Here is a 19,699-nt window from a genome sequence, read left to right as displayed (position 1 = left end):
AAGTATTAGACCAACTTCCTCAGTGGAAGATGCCATCAATAACGCCGTGGCTATATGCCCGGCAGAAATGCCCGACAGTCAGAACAGTTTCTAAAACTTTCTGCAAAATCCCTTTTTCGTATCGTTTGAAAGTATTCTATCTTCATTTAGAATACAGCGAAATGGCTGCATTTCGGGAGCTATTTTTGGAGGCACTTACGTCACTTTTGTTGACGTAATTTGATCAAAATGAAACTGAAAGCTAAAGGAAGGGAAAAATTTCTTTTTGGTAGAAGGGTTGATTGTTGCTTATAGGTAAGTTTTGTGCAAGTCCGGTTATTTTGTGAAGGAAAATGCAACTGACTTTTATACTGACTTGTTTAGCACAATATGATTTCCTCGTACAGACGTTTTCGTCGTGACAAGTCAGAAGTCAATCGAGACTACTGGGGAATTTATAACTGAGGTACGCATTGCATTAGCTGAAGTTATACTAGAACCCCACGGTTCCTTTACCTTAGAACGGCATTTGTTCATTTATCTTGCGGAAACTTTTGTCAAAGCGTGTCTCTGTTGAATAAGGTCGTGTGGTCTATGATCTTTCAGTTTGCAGGGGACTTTTTCAGCGATAGAACCCATCATGGAGGATTTCATTTCAGCCCTTTCACTGATTTATTATGCTGATACATGGTACGGTTATCATCCAGTTCAACCTCCATTAAGTGGCCACCTATTAAGCGGCCATCCTCCATTAAGCGGCCAGTAATCAAACTTCCGAAATACTTGTAGAAAAGAATGGGAAAGTAAACCTCTATTGAGCGGCTACCTTTATTGCTGCTGATTTCGTTGCTACGCGGATTTTCAGACATGATTCGACGATCATGATTCGACCTGTCATGATGCGACACTGCAAGAACAAACTTCAGCTTCAGCTCTCGGGTCTTTTTCTTTCTTCAAGTCCTTCGGAAGAGGGCAAACAGAAACGATTCGAGGACAAGTAGTGTTTTTAATTTTTTATCTATTTTTTCACATTTTTCTCTTTTGAAGTGATTGAACTCACATTCTAGCAGAAAGCCAATCAAGCGTGAAGTATGCATTCATGCAAATATTTCTTTATGCCACGGTTGTGAAGACGTTCCATGAACTTGAATAACGCTACAGTAAAAACCCGCGTGTAAGAACCTACTTTTTTAGAGTTTGGCAAAACAGGTTCTTATATTTTGGGGTACTTACTGGCATTTTAGGCTAAGTAGGTTCTTAATTAGGTTCTTAATTTTTACGGAGTAGAAAATACTGTAGTATAATACATGGTTTGTTCTTCATTATAAACTGTTACAGTATTTTATAGAATAAATGCTTATAATCAAGAACAAACCAGTTCCAAAAAAATAAAACCAGTTTCAAAAAAATAAAACCAGTTTCAAAAAATCAAACTGATTTGAATATTGAACCACAACATATGTTCACTGTGCAATTTTTTGATCTCTAAAGACAACCTTTTTGGTAAAATATTATAAATAAAATAGTTTAACCCCGCATATAAGAACCTGTTGGAATTTTTTTGGCTAAACAGGTTCTTATATTTTGGGGTATTAAAGTAGCAAATTTCTGCCAGGAGGTTCTTAATTTTCTAGGTTCTTACACGCGGGTTTTTACTGTATCTACTTTACCCAAGATCTGGAAAATACGGGGAAGAAGATAATTAAATTTTTGATACACAAAAGTTGGAGGACCGAAAAAGTAATCGGCAAAAAGTATCAGTCTGGACCGATAGCTCTGCCTTCCTGTCATGTCATGTCAGGGAAGCAAATTGTCACGCAAGCTGTCAGACCAATCTACCCAATTAATGGGGTTCTTGTTTTACTTTGTATTTGAGGGCAATTTTCAAGTACAAGCATCCCCACCGGGGGGGGGGGGGGGGGGGCTTATATCCGGAGGGGCGATTTAACGGAGGGTTTTTTGCGTTACGAGTTTGGGGGTTTATATTTGGAGGGGCTTATACATGGAGGGGCTTATCTTCGGAAGTTTACGGTATGCCTTATTACAGTCAACTCTCTCATAGCGACCACTTCTCGTAAGCGACCACCTCCCGTAAGCGACCGCTTTACAAATAATCCTTATTTTTCTGAGTCAAACACTGTTTCAAAAACTCTCTCGTAAGCGACCACTACCTGAATTTCCAAAGCGACAGCGACCACTTTTTGGGCCAGAAATTTGACATATTCTTTTGTTTTCTGTTTCCGATAAGCGACCAGCCGGCATGATCACGTACGATTGTAAGAAAACCGTCGCTCGAATGTCACAAAAGTTAATTTTGGAACAGTGTTGACCAAGTTTGCTGACAGATTATAGCAGTTAACTTACAAAAAAGATGCCTGTAATACGATCTCTAGGGAAAAAAGTGGATTGTTACATTCATGCATAATGTTATGTACAAAGTTTCATCAGTTCCAAGCGCTATTCGAGTTAAACATTATTAGAAATTCTCTATTTGCCGCATTTTTGCTTGTAAGATAATAACTTTACGTACTTAATTTCGTTAATCAGTTCAATGTGGTTTCTTTTTCTTGATTTTTCCCGTAGACGACCACCTCCCGTAACCGACCACTTTGTCGTGCACCAAGGGTGGTCGCTCACGAGAGAGTTGACTGTATTTTAAATTTTCATGGATGGCTGCATTTCGGGAGCTATTTCTGGAAGCACTTACGTCACTTTTGTTGACGTAATGTATCGGTCAAATCGAAGCTTCAACATGCCCCCCCCCCCCGGGCAACCCCCCGGGCATTTGACTTTTTTGAAAATTATTGTTCAAATTCCCCCCTACCCGGGCTAAAATGCCGTTCAAATGCCCCACACCAGGAGCCCATAACCTCCTGCCCACACTATGGTCCATTCAGGTGATCAAATTCCCCCACCCCGGGGACTTTTCACAGGCACAAAACTGACAGAGGGACGGCGGAAACGCCTTCAATTGTCGAACAAAATCTTTATAAATATAACAAAACTGAGAAACACTGTTAGCGTATTTACTAACAACAAAAGTCTCGTGCAAAGCGGCGGAAATCGCTGCTACAAGGTCACTGAATGCTCAAAGCGTTCTATAAAAAAAGACCCCATCTATTGAGATTACTACATCATGACCATTTCACTGATATGCATCGCTCACCTTATTAACTAAAATACTTGCAGTAGGTCAAAGTAGTTGACCTGAGCTTTTTATTTTATTTTATTTTATTTTATGTTGTTGTATTGAATCGCCGGTATAGGTATTGTATTTCATTGTATAAAACACAACAATAAAATACATTCATACATTCAAAGCCTGAATCCAGTATTAAAAATTTAAAAATTTAAATACTTCAAATACAGCACAAAGCTTGTTTAAGCCCTTTCCTCGAAACCAATTGGCCACAAAGGCACGATCTTTTCCACGAAAATCGTCTAACACCGCGTCCCCCATGATAGCTCGTCACGCCAAAGATTTTACATGAAATCGAGGGTTCAGTTCAAATTCCCCACCCCTAAAGCATGGGGATCAAATTTCCCACCCCCTGGAAGACTCTGCTAATCAAATTCCCTCCTCCCCGGGACGGCAAAGTTGTCAAATGCCCGGGGTATGCCCGGGGGGGGGGGGGGGCATGTTGAAGCTTCGATTTGACCGATGCATAATTTGATCAAAATGAAACTGAAAGCTAAAGGAAGGGGAAAATCCCACAGGTTTAATTTCTTCTTGGTAGAAGGGTTGATTGTTGCTTATAGGTAAGTTTTGTGTTAGACTGCGAGCAGTCCCTCTTCAGTCAGTCGAGTCTAAGCTCGGCAGGACTGGAGAGAGCGAATTGGCCGAGAGGGAAACTGGAGAGAGCCTCCTCCCCAGCTTCCCCTCGGCTTTCGCTCGCTCGCGTGACCATCCTGAGAGACTGCTCTAGTTTTTTGCAAGTCCGGTTATTTTGTGAAGGAAAATGCAATTGACTTTTATACTGACTTGTTTTGCAAAATATGATTTCCTCGTAGACTTTTTCGTCGTGCCAAATCAAGCGAACTATCAAGACTACTCGGGAATTTATGACTGAGGAAGGCATGCATTTGCTGAAGTTATACTAGAACCCCACGGTTCCTTTACCTTAGAACGTCATTTGGTCATTTATCTAGCCTGCAAAAACATCCGTTTCTCCTCGCTCTTCGTCGTCGGGGACGTGCGAAACGTCCCCAGCGGCGAAGAGCGAGGAGAAACTGATGTTTTTGCTGGCTATCATTTATCTCGCGGAAACTTTTGTCAAAGTATGTCTCTGTTTAATAAGCCGTGTTGTCTATGATCTTCCAGTTCGCAGGGGACGTTTTCAGCGATAGGTACCCATCATGTAGGATTTCATCTCAGCCCTTTCACTGATTTATTATGCATACATGGTTATCATCCCACTCTGTATAGTTGCACCTTCATTAAGAGGCCGCCTATTAGTAAGCAGCCATCCGTCATTAAGCGGCCAGTAATCAAAGTCCCGAAATAATTGTAGAAAAGAATGGGAAATTAAACCTCTATCGATTGTTAATCGATTGCTACCAACTTTTTACCTTACTTACCTTACCTTACTTACCTTACTTTTTACTTTCTACGAGAGTTTTCCCATTATTGTCACCTCTATTAACCGGCCATCAATCACAGACAGATGACTACGTTTGCCTTTATTTTGAAATATGATGAAGGAAAACAGTCTGAAATAGAAGGTGACGACCGATTGTGGCCCACCGTGTGTTTGTTGTAAAGTAAAGTGATTTTTCTGCTAAAGATAATGATAATTTATGACATGCCTGGTTTATGACGAACCCCTAGTTGATCTGGCATGAGCGGCCAACCTCCATTAACCCTGGCGTTAAACTGTCAGTTGCTGGTATTCCGAGGGTGGCCGCTTAATAATGGAGGTTCAACTGTCCATACTCATAGTAGTCTGCTACTGACACAGTCGTTTTTAGTGCCATCACGCAACGCTGCGTGACGACTCTAAAAACGGCTGTGTAGCAGACTATACTCATAGTCGTAAAATCATTTGTGTTAAATTATAAGGGCAAGGTGCATACAGAAATCTTTTAAACCGGCTCATCCTCGGACGGGTGTATTTAAAAAGAACTTGCAATATTCGTAAGTGACATGACACAAAGAAATTCAAAGAAGTCAACGTAACAGAGCTTTTAGACGTACCGAGTTAGACTTTTAAGAAAGAGAGGGATAGTCAAGATGTATCGAGCATCGAGTGGCAGCAGTTGAAAAATCGATTTCCTTTATTTTTTGTCAGTAGATAGCTTTTAGGTACATAAGTAATCTGAAAGAAACTGTTCTTGCAAAAGTCTTCTTCTTTGCCTAGAAAATACTTTCAAAGCAATATCGAGACTCGTTGAACTGACATATTTCAAAAACAAAGTACAGGTTTTTACGCAGACAAAAACTTTAATTTAGTAGTTGTTTTGATGTGGTAGAGCTCCAAATTTTTTCAGTCCCCCTCTAATCACGCATTTAGACATTCATCCAAAACATACCTGAGAATTGGCTTGGGTTCCTGAAGGAAGCCTCCAAACGAGAGCATTGAAGTCCGGTAAATATATAAGGCCCGGTTCAAACGACGAAATTTTCATGTACCGAAGTTAATACCTATTTGGGTCGACCCAAATAATAAAGTTGTACGCTTGATTCAGACGTCGAACTTTACATGTGCCGAACCTATTTCGTGGGGTAAACAAATATCATATTGATCGTTAAGACAAGAGGCTGTATTGTAGCCTGTACTCATGCGCATCCTCGAAATTCCTTTGCCACCAATGAAATAAACAGAATGCAGACCAATGCATGCCAACGACTAGCCTGTATTATTGTAAACTATTACCCCTTTTCACTTCCTTGCGGATTGCTAAAAGCCGTTTAAGTTTTCAAAGTTGCTTCAAGGTTCTCAAAGATCATTAGGAGATGACGGCCGGGGCTTGTTGATCAAGATCAGTTTGCCTGACCTTTGTGTCTATTCGATCGTGCAATGCTTTTGTTTGCGATCCCGCACCTATTTGAAAGATTGTTTTTGATTAGCTGGGAAAACAATAGGGATTATCACATAACAATGCCCCTATCTCTGAAAACAATGGAAGTGCGGATTAAAGGGAACCACTGAAATAAGAGGTTTAGAACGGTGCAGGTCTACTGGTTCGTTTGTCTGCCCTTTTTTGACGATCCCCGCTCGAATCGTGCAATGTGTTTGTTTGTAAAACAAATTGGATATAATATATTTGTATCTTTTAATGTCAACAACTGACCTTTGGCTCCACAATCGAAAAAGATTTCTTCTGATAGCAACCGCGACGTTTCGACGGATCAATATTCGATACGTGCAGTCAAGAAGCAACAAGAACGCTCTTACTACGGCGTTCAGTCTCGCTTGCTTGGAGATTAGATCGAGAAATGAGGAGGCGATTAATTCTACACGAAACAGGATTTACTCCCTAAGGTTTTTTACTTTCTTCTTTATCATCGTCGATACTTTTTATTTGTTTCTGAATTGGTTTAGTACGCATGTTAGCGACGACCGGAAACACGTCTGCGGTAGCAGGCTATACGCGTGTGTAAATACACGAAATTTCATGGGCCTCGATTTCAGAGAAACTATATCATTGCCAGAGATCAAAGAAGTGATTTACATGGTACGTCATTTCAATCATCGCCGAAAATAAACCGCGTGCTCATCACAAGAGCCATATGCATACGATGAAAGTTTACAACTCCCGACCATGGCAGTTTTTTTAATTCTTTTTTTTCGACCAGTAGTGTTCACTTGTTAAAGTAATCAACGCTTTGAAGCGATAGAATTCGTGAACCGACACGTTTCGGAAAGCTCTAAATTCAATCTTTCCAAAGCTTTCTTCGCAAAACATGCGTTGCTTCGATCACGCAACGGTTCTTATTCCCAGTTTCCTTGGTCTCTGCTAGGAACGCCTGGCACAATGACCCCCTTTTGTGTCGTAAATACGAAGAAAAACGCGTTGCAGATTATGAGTCGTCTTGCTGCTTACGCAAGCGACACTAATAATTAGGGGGCAACCATGTACATCGCACTGATTGAACACGCACTGTTTTTATTTTTGTACAAAATAGACTGATATTCTATTGATATACTTTAAGACTCTAATACTTCTTTTCAAATCTTTCCATGATTTTTTCTGACACAACAGTACATTCTTACCCACCACCCTACGTAAAGTTACAGTCATGTGTGTAAATGTATGCAGGCATAAATTTACATGCGCTAATGTGACACCAAAAAAAAAAAAAGAAACGGAGGGCATTTTACACCTCATGCGCTTAGTTGCACATGAGTAATAAGAAGTAAATTGACGGAAGTGGTTTGCATTAACTCAGATACTTTCTATCTCGATTCAGTATGAATAGCAGACTAAAGTTTTAAAATTTAGCTTCAGAATAGGCCACTTGCACTAAGAGGTCACGTGACCAATGCTTCCTTTAAACAATGGGTTGGAATCTTGCTGATGCAAAAAATTGACTCAGCAAATAAAAAGTATCTTACACCCGATATTTGAGAGAAAACGCATTTAAGGGAGGTATTTTATTGCACTTTGATTTTTCAACAAAGTAGTGTGATTTGTATTGGCTGCCATGTTGGAGGGCATTATGTTTCCCTCCAACATGGCGGCCAAAACTAGTTTCAGTTTCAGTTTAAATTCCACTGCGACAACGCTGCTAAGGGAAAGTCAACGGTCATCACGCTTCTGTGAGTTTTGTCTGCTCACGGGTCAAAAAGCCAGTGATAAGCGCTGAAAATACGTTAACATAATGCAAATGAAAAGTTTGACGTTTGAAACGAAGTCGCTCCACAGTCGAAATTATTCCCATGTAGACGACTCGAACTTAATTCCTGGGTCGACCCAAATTAGGTATAGCAAACTTAATTGATTCCGACGTCGATCTTTTCATGTACTTAATTGAAGGAATTAGGTTCGGTACATGAAAAGTTCGACGTTTGAACCGGGCCTAAGCGAAGGGTGATCAAAACAACTTATGTTAACGGCTCCAAGTTTCCTTGTTTCATAATGTAACAAGGCGAAGTATCGTCCTGTTCCGTCATCCTTAGTGAATTACCATTGTCAAAGTACTTGTTTTTTGATAAAAAATGAGTACCAGCACTCTGGCGCTTTTGATTTCTTCTTCTTCAAAACACTGTCTGCATCGAAATGTTACTCTTCCATTGATGGCGTTGTGTTACTACCGAGACTCTGTGACTATCATTTTGACGGCTTCGTCTCTTGACGAACGTACGTTACGTGCGGTCACAGAAGACTGATTGTCACGCATAGTCACCGGCTGGTGGCCGGGTTTCAAAAATGGTAAAATTGACCCAGTTTGACCTTTTTACCTCGCTCTCTTAAGCAATTTTGCAATGGGGAAACCTACAAGAAGTACGAAAAACGAGCCTTTAGTGTTTAAATATCTACTTAATTTGTGCGTTTCGAAATTGGAAGTGTTTACACAATTACCACCAGCTTACCATGAAAATTCCGGAAATTCGATGGTGTCCTGCAGAGATTTCCTTTATATGTTTTAAATGAATGTCTAAATGTGTGATTTAAATGGCACGAAGAGAATTTAGAGTTATATCACATGTTAAATATTTGCGTCGAAAATGGGTAACGAGCTTTTAAGCTCTTTACTTAAAACTTAAAAGTTTTTGTTATCCTGAAAACCTTTCTCTTATTTTTGAATTATTTTTAATCAGTACGGCGAGCCTCGCTATAGCCCTGAAAGTATCTTCTAGTGAAAGAAAAAGAATTTTTCTCTTCATGGAAAGTGTCCACAACTCTCCATGCGCCTTCTTTTGCGAACACGAGGATAGCTGGTGTTAGCAAATTTCAAGTGAAAATAATAGGGCAGTCTCAGACTACGACATCGAAAACCACAAATAGAAGAAATACATTAGGGTTTCTTATTTACCTAAAAGCTATCTATGGACAAATTTATTTTTTAACTCCTGCCACGAAATTTAAGATTGTTCTCGATTTTTCCTGACCATCGCTCTTAAGCTGAAACCGAGCTGGGCAAGGAGTCAGGGGGGCCTTTCCTATTTTATATGAGCCACTAAAATTTTCTGAATATCCACAAGCTTAAAACAACTGATGGTAGAGAAATATATATTCTTTTCATTTGCTGTACACTTGTATTCCGCTAGCAAGAGATGTTATCCCTCAGAAATAAGTTCCCTTTCCGAAATTTAAGTTTTCTGAATATTTCCGCTGGCCCGGTTTGTAGTTTGTTGCCAAAACCTTTAGTATTTTCAGTGGAGGGTAGATGAATGTACAACGAGTAGATAGATAATTTATATACACCATGTTTACACAATGGTAAATCTGTTTTCTTTTTTCTTTTCCCTCATTATCACCAAAAAGAATCTTTCTCCTTTTTTAAGAGAAGACCCCCAGTTTATCAAGTCATAATTACACAACGATGAAAAACACGTAGAACGATCACTATTTGTGGCAAACCAAATGCGACTGTGATCATGGGCAAAAAAGAATAATAAATGAGATAACAAATAAGCTTTTACTCAAGTTTTTAATTTTACTTTTCATTTTCGTTATCGTACGTTATCTTACATAAAGAGAATGATATCAACGGGAAAATGAAACCACAACATATGTATACTTTTTTTCAGAAGAGCTAAAATAGCAAAGCAAGCAAAAAATTGTGACAACTACAACTATCTTCTGAAAAAGCAGTAGATTTCATCTGCAACTCGTTAGTCGAATGACTGAGAAAGACCAAAAACAGGCCACCTGTAATCTTGGAAACACCAATAAGATTGCCGATGAACATGGGGAGAGGACAGAGGAGGAAGTAGCAATATTGGCCACGCCTTTTTCAACTTTAAAGATTTCCAGAACGCCGTAAAATACCTTGAAATAAGCCTCAAATATTTCAGACAAGTGGAAGACAGGGCAGGAGAAGGAACAGCGTACTGTAATCTTGGCAACGCCTATGACAGTCTTGGAGATTTCCAGAAAGCCATAGAGTACCATGAACTAGACCTCAACATTTCCAAAGAAGTGGGAGACAGGGCAGGAGAAGGAAAAGCGTACTGTAATCTTGGCAACGCCTATTACAGTCTTGGAGATTTCCAGAAAGCTATGGAGTACCATGAACGACACCTCAAAATTTCCAAAGAAGTGGGAGACAGGGCAGGAGAAGGAAAAGCATACTGTATTCTTGGCAACGCCTATCACAGTCTTGGAGATTTCCAGAAAACCATAGAGTACCATGAACAGCACCTCAAAATTTCCAAAGAAGTGGGAGACAGGGCAGGAGAAGGAAAAGCGTACTGTAATCTTGGCAACGCCTATCACAGTCTTGGAGATTTCCAGAGAGCCATAGAGTACCATGAACGAAACCTCAAAATTTCCAAAGAAGTGGGAGACAGGGCAGGAGAAGGAAAAGCGTACGGTAATCTTGGCAACGCCTATGACAGTCTTGGAGATTTCCAGAAAGCCATAGAGTACCATAAACTAGACCTCAACATTTCCAAAGAAGTGGGAGACAGGGCAGGAGAAGGAAAAGCGTACTGTAATCTTGGCAACGCCTATTACAGTCTTGGAGATTTCCAGAAAGCTATGGAGTACCATGAAAGACAACTCAAAATTTCCAAAGAAGTGGGAGACAGGGCAGGAGAAGGAAAAGCATACTGTATTCTTGGCAACGCCTATCACTATCTTGGAGATTTCCAGAAAACCATAGAGTACCATGAACAACACCTCAAAATTTCCAAAGAAGTGGAAGACAGGGTAGGAGAAGGAAAAGCGTACGGTAATCTTGGCAACACCTATTACAGTCTTGGAGATTTCCAGAAAGCCATAGAGTACCATGAACGAGACCTCAAAATTTCCAAAGAAGTGGGAGACAGGGCCGGAGAAGGAAAAGCGTACTGTAATCTTGGAAACGCTTTAAGAAATCTTGGAGACTTCCAGAAAGCCATAGAGTACCATGAACGACACCTCAAAATTTCCAAAGAAGTGGGAGACAGGGCAGGAGAGGGAAAAGCGTACTGTAATCTTGGCATCGCTTTAAAAAATCTTGGAGATTTCCTGAAAGCCATAGAGTACCATGAACGACACCTCAGAATTTCCAAAGAAGTGGGAGACAAGGTAGGAGAAGGAAAAGCGTACTGTAATCTTGGAAACGCTTTTAGAAATCTTGGAGACTTCCAGAAAGCCATAGAGTACCATGAACGACACCTCAAAATTTCCAAAGAAGTGGGAGACAGGGCAGGAGAAGGAAAAGCGTACTGTAATCTTGGCAACACCTATTACAGTCTTGGAGATTTCCAGAAAGCCATAGAGTACCATGAACGAGACCTCAAAATTTCCAAAGAAGTGGGAGACAGGGCCGGAGAAGGAAAAGCGTACTGTACTCTTGGAAACGCTTTAAGAAATCTTGGAGACTTCCAGAAAGCCATAGAGTACCATGAACGACACCTCAAAATTTCCAAAGAAGTGGGAGACAGGGCAGGAGAAGGAAAAGCGTACTGTAATCTTGGCAACGCCTATTACAGTCTTGGAGATTTTCAGAAAGCCATAAAGTACCATGAACGAGACCTCAAAATTTCTAAAGAAGTGGGAGACAGGGCAGGAGAAGGAACAGCGTACTGTAATCTTGGCATCGCTTTAGGAAATCTTGGAGATTTCCAGAAAGCCATAGAATACCATGAACGACACCTCAAAATTTCCAAAGAAGCGGGAGACAGGGTAGGAGAAGGAAAAGCGTACGGTAATCTTGGCAACACCTATTACAGTCTTGGAGATTTCCAGAAGGCCATAGAGTACCATGAACAAACCCTCAAAATTTCCAAAGAAGTGGGAGACAGGGCAGGAGAAGGAAAAGCGTACTGTAATCTTGGCTGTGGCTATAACAGTCTTGGAGATTTCCAGAAAGCCATAGAGTACCATGAGCGAGACCTCAAAATTTCTAAAGAAGTGGGAGACAGGGTAGGAGAAGGAAAAGCGTACTGTAATCTTGGCAACGCCTATTACAGTCTTGGAGATTTCCAGAAAGCCATAAAGTACCATGAACGACACCTCAAAATTTCCAAAGAAGTGGGAGACAGGGCAGGAAAAGGAGCAGCGTACGGTAATCTTGGCAACGCCTATCACAGTCTTGGAGATTTGGAGAAAGCCATAGAGTACCTGGAACGACACCTCAAATTTTCCAAAGAAGTGAGAGACAGGGCAGGAGAAGGAACAGCGTACGGTAATCTTGGCAACGCCTATCACAGTCTTGGAGATTTCCAGAAAGCCATAGAGTACCATGAACGACACCTCAAAATTTCCAAAGAAGTGGGAGACAGGGCAGGAGAAGGAAAAGCGTACGGTAATCTTGGCAACGCCTATGACAGTCTTGGAGATTTCCAGAAAGCCATGGAGTACCATGAACGAGACCTCAAAATTTTCAAAGAAGTGGGAGACAGGGTAGGAGAAGGAACAGCGTACTATAATCTTGGCAACGCCTGTTACAGTCTTGGAGATTTCCAGAAAGCCATTTACTGTTATAAAAACAGTGTTACTGCCATCGACTATATCAGAGGAAATCTCATATCTAATGACGAATGGAAGATTAGTCTTGGGAGTACGTATGATAATATTAATTTGAGCCTCTGGGGGCTACAGTTTAAGCAAGGTAAAGTCGTCGAGGCACTTTTAACTGCTGATCATGGACGTGCCCAAGCTTTAAATGATCTTCTGGAGTTCAAGTATGGGTTTACAGGGTTGTCTCGAGAAATAGGAACATTCTCTGCAACAACACCTGACATTCTTAATTACCTACCATCAGATACAGCTTTTATAGGTATTAACAAGGAAGGAATAGTTCTCTGGGTGAACGAGAAAGGAAAGGAAATCAAAACTAGGAAAACTCAGATCGATATCTCAGCCAAAACCTATTTTCAGTCTCTACTGGAGACTACACTTGAAAAAATAGGTGTGAGAGCTGATGTCAACTGTGAAGATCGTTCATTAAGAAACCCAAGCGATAACAAGTTAGCAGAAAAAAGATCCAGTCAGCCAAGGTCTCATTCCTCATCTTTTGAGCCAAAGTCATTACAAACATTTTACAAAGTTGTTATGGACCCTATAAGAGACTTACTCCAAGGCGATGAGGTTGTGGTTGTTCCACAAGGACCTCTTTGTTTGGCCCCTTATGCTGCTTTCATTGACTTGAAATCTAAGTACCTCTGCGAAACTGTTAGAATTCGCCTACTTCCCTCACTTTCTACTCTGCGATTAATCCAAAATTGTCCAGCAGATTGGCACAGAAAGACTGGCGCTCTTCTCGTCGGCGATCCGTGGGTACAGGAGGTAGTTTATGAAGGAATGAGGCTAGAGCAGTTAGCGTGGGCGGAAAAGGAAGTGAAGATAATTGGGGAAATACTTCAAACTGAACCTCTCGTTGGAAAGCATGCAACAAAAGGTGAAGTGTTAACACGTATCTCCTCGGTTGCTCTGGTGCACATTGCTGCTCACGGTAAAATGGAAACAGGAGAAATTGCCTTGGCCCCAAACACAACACGTTTATCCTTGAATCCAGCCAGGGAGGACTATCTCTTAACTATGAAAGATGTTTTAGAGGCGCAGATTAGGGCAAGACTTGTTGTACTCAGTTGTTGTCATAGTGCCCGGGGAGAAGTCAAATCTGAGGGTGTGGTCGGTATTGCACGGGCTTTTTTAGGTGCTGGTGCTCGCTCTGTTCTGGTGTCCTTGTGGGCGATCGACGACGAAGCTACTATGGAGTTCATGAAAGTTTTCTACCAACAACTAGTCCATGGACGAAGTGCCAGTGAGTCTCTGAATAAAGCCATGAAATCCATGAGAGAATGTGACCGCTTTAACGCAGTGAAGTACTGGGCGCCGTTTGTTCTCATTGGTGACGACGTAACGCTCGAGTTTGAGGGCATCCAATAAATAGCAAGGTATTTTAGGATATATTTAAACCCTAGATAATATTACGTGGTTTAGGAAACATCATTTTAACAAGGAATTATAGTTATTTATGACCTTTTATTGAGCAACGAACTCAACCGGTGCCACGTAGCGTCAATCTGCCAATCACAGGTCAAGTTCAACAACAATGGAGTCTGACTTTGGTAGTTCTTTCGGCAGTTAAAGACTAGAAAATTTATCTCAAGTCGCATGATTTTTTCACATTTCGAAGTGTGCCCCGTCTGAGTTCGTTCCACTGTAACTTACGGTCGAACCTGACGTAAGCGACGACCCAAAATGCGAAGATCAAATTTCCGGTCGCTTATTTTACGGAAGGTGGTAGCTTAGGAAAGTCTCTAGATATGGTAAATCCTTTATTAAGCTTCCCGGGGGGTTTACTCATTTCAAGAACGTTTGAGAGGGAGGAGGGGCTTATTTAATGAAGCGAAGATTGTGATATCATTTCCCCATAAAGAACTAGAACCTAAAGTGAAGAATCTCAGGGACATGAAGTTGGAGGTCATGATCAGCCGAGGATCCAAATCAAATCGAAACTTGCAGCTCATGAATAAACCATACCCGATAATCAGTCCACATGAAGTGTTAGAGTCGTGATAAATTAACACATCTATCATACGTCTATTGTATAAGAATAGGGAGAAGAGACTTGAAAGAGAGGAGGAGGTTAAATGATTTTCCTCTTAAAAGAGGCTTATTAGAGAGGAAGGCTTAATAAAGAATTTATGGTATGCAAGTTTCTTTGAATCTACAATAAGTCTAATCATTAGTTGGAGGTACGAGTTTTAATGTGACCCTTTGCTCTTATAAATTTAGGGCGTGTTCGATTCACCGTATTCCGCGTCTAATGGAATAGCCTCGCCAGAAATCACTTGTTCTGTCTTTCATTCTACAAAACTGCTTGAAGTAAAGTATTTTGATCTATATAAACTTTAGATGGTTCAAAAATTACGGTATACAAGAGGTTTGCATCAAAACGTTTGCGTATTCTTATTCCGGGCTACGATCAATCGAGCACACTCTTAAAAGTCAGTTGTCAAAATGTTATGCCTCGCCAGATGAAGTCACTATCCTTTTCTTTTGTTAGCTTGCTAACTTTGCTTTTCCTGTTGTCGTTGTTGTTGTATAGGTATGATGAAGAATGCAGTGAAGCAGTTCCTAACTATCTGAGGGTGAAGTCAGTTTCTAATTTTGTCACAATTACGAGGTGGAGCGTTCCTCGCAAGAATAGAGAAAATTGTATGCTGTTAATATTTTGCGTAGTCTGAAAATTACAGTGTAGGTTTCGTAGCTTATTTTGCGACCAGTCATGTGCACTTGAAACTTGTTTTATAGTCACCTGAAAAATATCAGGAATCAGTAGTCAATTTCGGCTATTTTCATCGATACCAAATGGGACAGAGGCACTTTAGACTAGCAATTTAATATAGCTCTTTACTGTTATATTATGTACACAGTGGTAGTTTTTAATTCTTTTGGCAGATTGGTTTAAGTTTATTAGTGTCTATATTGGTTTGATTCAAGTCTACATGACCTTTAATTATACATATGTATAGAGGATACGTTTTACACCTCACCTAAATTGTACCTGTAGAAATTAAGACGGAATCCACCAGGAAATTGAGTTATTTTAATTTTCTGTGGACAAAAACCTTGTACCAGAATAATTTGAAGCATATTGCATTCTTTTTTACATTTTTCAAGGGCTAAAGATGTAAAAATGTCACAAAATTATATCTAAAACATGACCTTTTCAGAATTTTACCTGTGTTTTCACATTTCTTGTGTAATTTGACATTCATTTTCTCGGACTCCCATAAGAAATTTTCTTTGGTGTTATTGCAGATGACTAATTACATCTTTAGCCCTTGAAAAGTGTAAAAAAGAATGCAATATTCTTTAAATTATTCTGGTACAAGGATTTTGTCCACTTAAAATTAAAATAACTCAATTTCCTGGTGGATTCCGTCTTAAAACGTCTTTAAATAAACTTATCGCTTTGTGTGTCTAAACTGGCGTCTATAACAAGTGTCAAAGCAATGATGTGGAACTTAATTGTAATGCTGACAAGGAACGCAAACCTTCTTGCGTAAGGTTATAAAACACTGGCCTACGAATGTCGTACCTCAGTGAAGCGGTGTCCTGATTGGCTGATCGAAATCTTGATTAATAAGTTTCTTACACAACACGGAAAACTGAACTAAATCGTCAGCTTAGATAAAATAAAGAAATAAATAAGATTCCTCATGAGACAATGTAGAAAGTTTCTGATGGGGTTGTCTATTGACACCACCTGTTGAATGTAGCAAGCGTAGCCAACATAGCAAGGGCAAGAAGTGTAGCAAGCAAACGTAGCAAGAGAAGCAAGTATACCAAACGTACTGTAGCAAGCGCAGCAAGTGTATCGTAGCACCCTCAAGCGCAGCAAACGTAACAAGTGTAACAAGTGTAGCAAGAGTAGAAAGCGTAGCAAGAGTAACAAGTGTAGCAAGCGTTGGTAGCAAGTGTAGCAAGCAAACTTTGCAAACGTACCAAGGGTAGCAAGTCTACCAAACGAAGAAAGCGTAGGAATTGCAGCAAGTGTAGCAAGATGAGCAAGCGTAGCAAGTAGCAAAGTGTAGCAGGTGTAGCAATTGGACTGATTTAATAACAATCATCTCGGCTAATTATGTTTCATTTGTAAGGTACAAGTGATTATGTAATATTGGTGAACATACTGGTAATTCGTTTGTTTTACGTTTTTGACTGTAAGCGCAAGTTCTCAGCAAGACTTGTTAATGTTTGCGGCACTACATTACCCTCCTAACCTTCTTAGTGCCAAGCACTGGTGGTTTACATAAAATACTCATACATGAGGTAAGACGTTACTGTTAAAGCAAGCAATGGATACCAGGGGTTTTTCTCCCGCTGCTTCCGGCGTTAAAATCACGGATTTACGTTTATATCATGGGTCTGCATTTCTCGAAACTCCCGAAGGACTATTTTACGTGAACTTAGTTCATTAAAAGAAATCGGATTTCTATCTTTTTTATATATTTTTAGCGAAGCGCCGGCCATAAAATGGAGAAATAAATTGGGATAGTTTGTCTAAAAAGCAAATCGCAATTGCTAGAAAACAAGCTTGAAAAGTTATGTTTGGGCATGAAACGTTTCCCGCAGTTTTGAGAGACGCACACCAGGTAAAGCAAAATCCTGTGGTTTTTATATTGTCTTATTCCGTTACTGCGAGTTCACCGATTAAAGGTCAGAAGCTCTGGGAATGCGCTGGTGTCCGGTTAATAGAGGTTTGGCTGTATCTTTGTCTACCTGTTATAAATAATTCAGCCTCCGGCAAATATGAAAGCACACAAACCAGTTGCAATTGTTATGAGGTAGTTGCCTTTAGTTTTGTTTTTCAGTTTTGCTATTTTTAAGATTTTGCTGGCTTCGTCATAAACAGTTTATAGACTTCTATAGACTTAGAGACTCAGAGATTCAGTGTATTTCCCCACATGGTTAGTTTCTGGCTTTTTTGTCTAGTATTATCCATTTGAAGTGTTTGTTAAGCTTAGTTTTGTTTCTTTGAAGTAGGCTTGTTTGGGGAGTACAGCTGACCTTGAGTTTTACCCACAATCGAGTTCCTCTTTTGTATGTTTTGTCCTTCTGGGCAGTTTCACTGTTAGCATTTAACTGGTTCTTTGATACTTGTCGGTTGCGGCTGTGTAGGCTTATCTAACTATAGCAAACCTGTTCCAATGTAGGCGATAAGATATTTAATAGAAACTCTTCCGGTCAGCTAACCCAAAATAAGTCTACAATTTGGTTATTTAATTCGCTGTGTAAGCTAGCAGAATTTGTAGAGTTGTTGTAAGTAGCTGTTGAAGATTAAACTGCTATCTTAAAGAGAAAGAACAGAGTCTTGGTCCTCTCGTTTCAAAGTCTAGCGAGCTTCACAAGCCCTCAACACAATCTTTGCATGATTGAATGGACAACCTCCCTCAGTTCCAGAATATTTTTTGTCACGTGAAATATTTGACATATATTCCTTGAAAATCAGTACGTTACCCGTCTTTATGCCCTTTTGAGGTTCCTAGTTAATTAATTTCTAAGGGGTACAAAGGAAGTTTGACAATGAATAAGGGGATGACGTTCCTACCCTTAAACTGAACTATACCGTAAAAGATCCATTAAAAGCCTGGGGTGTGTGTTAATTTATTTTAAGTTTTGAGAGGGACCTCTTTTATGTCCAGAGTCAATAATAGGGTAGACTACGAGAAGTCCCCATTTTCCCTCAGAGACTAAAGCGAACGAAATGCGAGCGCACGTGAAAATCGCGCGACCGCGAGGAAAGGCGAGACCCAGCGGTAGAGAGCGTAGAGTGAGTTTCACGCGCGGTCGCGTTTCGCTCGCTCTAGTATCCCTGAGGAAAAATGGGGACTACTCATAGTCTAATAATAGGGAGGCGTTTAAAGAGATTTGCGTCTTGGTAAATAGATGTGCCCAAATTTTTTCTTTTTGATTTCGTCCCCGATGTCAATGTCGATATTTTAAAAACGGTTATAAACTTCCATAGAGAGCTGAGATTTATGCCCTTCTGCCTGATCTTGGCTGGGATAAAACGATTTCAGCAAAAATAATTAATTAAAAAAAAAACTCTTTTCAAAGGCGTTACCCCTATTCTGTGTATGATTGAACTAGATATGGTGCGTGCTTACGGTTGGCTAGAGACTATTAGTAAGGGCTTATAATCAGAAACTGCGCTTTTACTGGATTGTTCGCGCTGGTGACTCATTTAACTTGAAGTTTACTCTGATGACCAAACGATTATTTTAAACTTGAAAGGAATTCTGCTGCCTCATACAGAAACGTCCTTTAGACTATTTTTCTGCTAAAATCCTTTTCATATCAGTTTTCCTCTTAGATATAACATTTACTGTTCATTTATGTGGAGAAGGTAGGCGGCAATTTTATTTTGAGCCACTTTTGACGGGAAAAAAACGTCTAAATCCTTATGACATAGCTCCTCTGACATTTGATGTCAGAGAGAATTTATCATTCAGGCACTGCATGTAACAAGAAAGCGTCAAAGCATTCTAACCCAAATTTAGCCTGAAGTGTTAGCCGCTTTCTGCCCGACACATTACGCTAGTTAACCTTAAAATCAAATGTTTTCAAGAGTTTTGAGAAACGCACGCTTGTAAAGTTGTAGGGAGCTCTGCGGTAAGGAACGTCATGGAATTTATTTCTGGTCAACTTAGACTTAGACTCTTAGCCGTGGACGTAACAAAACTTTAACTTGTGTCGAGACTCATGGGTCATTGATATATCAAACTTTCACCATCTTCATCTTTCAGATGGGGTTATTATTATTTCCTTTGTAACTTTTTCTGTTTTACCATGCGAGTTTTTGACGGGTCTGTTTGAGGGAGTTGTGACTCATGTGTTAGCTTCTCTGCGGTCAGCGTTTTATCGAACATCTGAAATCTGACAGTCGTCAGTCAACAAAAGCTCTTTGAAGAGCCACGTTTAACCTGGATTCAGTGCGCATTCTACTACGGCTGTGCATCATGTTCAATGACGAATCTACGGTGGCCCATAGAGAACATTACAATATTTTTTTTCGCTAATTATCGCGCGATTTAGTTTACTTTGTCTGAGAAAGTTCGCGCTCGCGATAAAGTTTTCTTTAACTGAGAGATTTATCGCGCGATAACTTTTT

General features: G+C 40.1%; 2 protein-coding genes across 4 annotated transcripts in view; both read left to right on the top strand.

Annotated features, from left to right (window-relative positions):
- The window catches only part of LOC140923399 (uncharacterized), a 224,262-nt gene that overhangs the window by 118,351 nt on the left and 86,212 nt on the right, over window positions 1-19,699 (top strand). The gene's annotated exons all lie outside the window — the stretch shown is intronic.
- Window positions 10,020-19,699, top strand: part of LOC140923402 (uncharacterized) — a 36,430-nt gene continuing 26,750 nt past the window's right edge. The window contains exons 1-2 of one of the 3 annotated variants that reach the window (XR_012164160.1): window positions 10,020-13,973; window positions 15,131-15,240. Coding sequence is in view for 2 of the 3 variants with exons in the window: in XM_073373492.1 (XP_073229593.1) it covers window positions 10,147-13,965 (3,819 nt within the window). In the remaining variant the exon portion in view is untranslated. Of the gene's footprint in view, window positions 13,974-15,130; window positions 17,887-19,699 lie in introns of those variants that run through there. The other 2 variants (XM_073373492.1, XM_073373493.1) reach the window with 2 other exon arrangements.

The sequence above is a fragment of the Porites lutea genome, chromosome 13 (assembly GCF_958299795.1).
Source record: "Porites lutea chromosome 13, jaPorLute2.1, whole genome shotgun sequence".
NCBI lineage: Eukaryota > Metazoa > Cnidaria > Anthozoa > Scleractinia > Poritidae > Porites > Porites lutea.
This window is presented reverse-complemented; position numbering and strand designations above follow the sequence as displayed.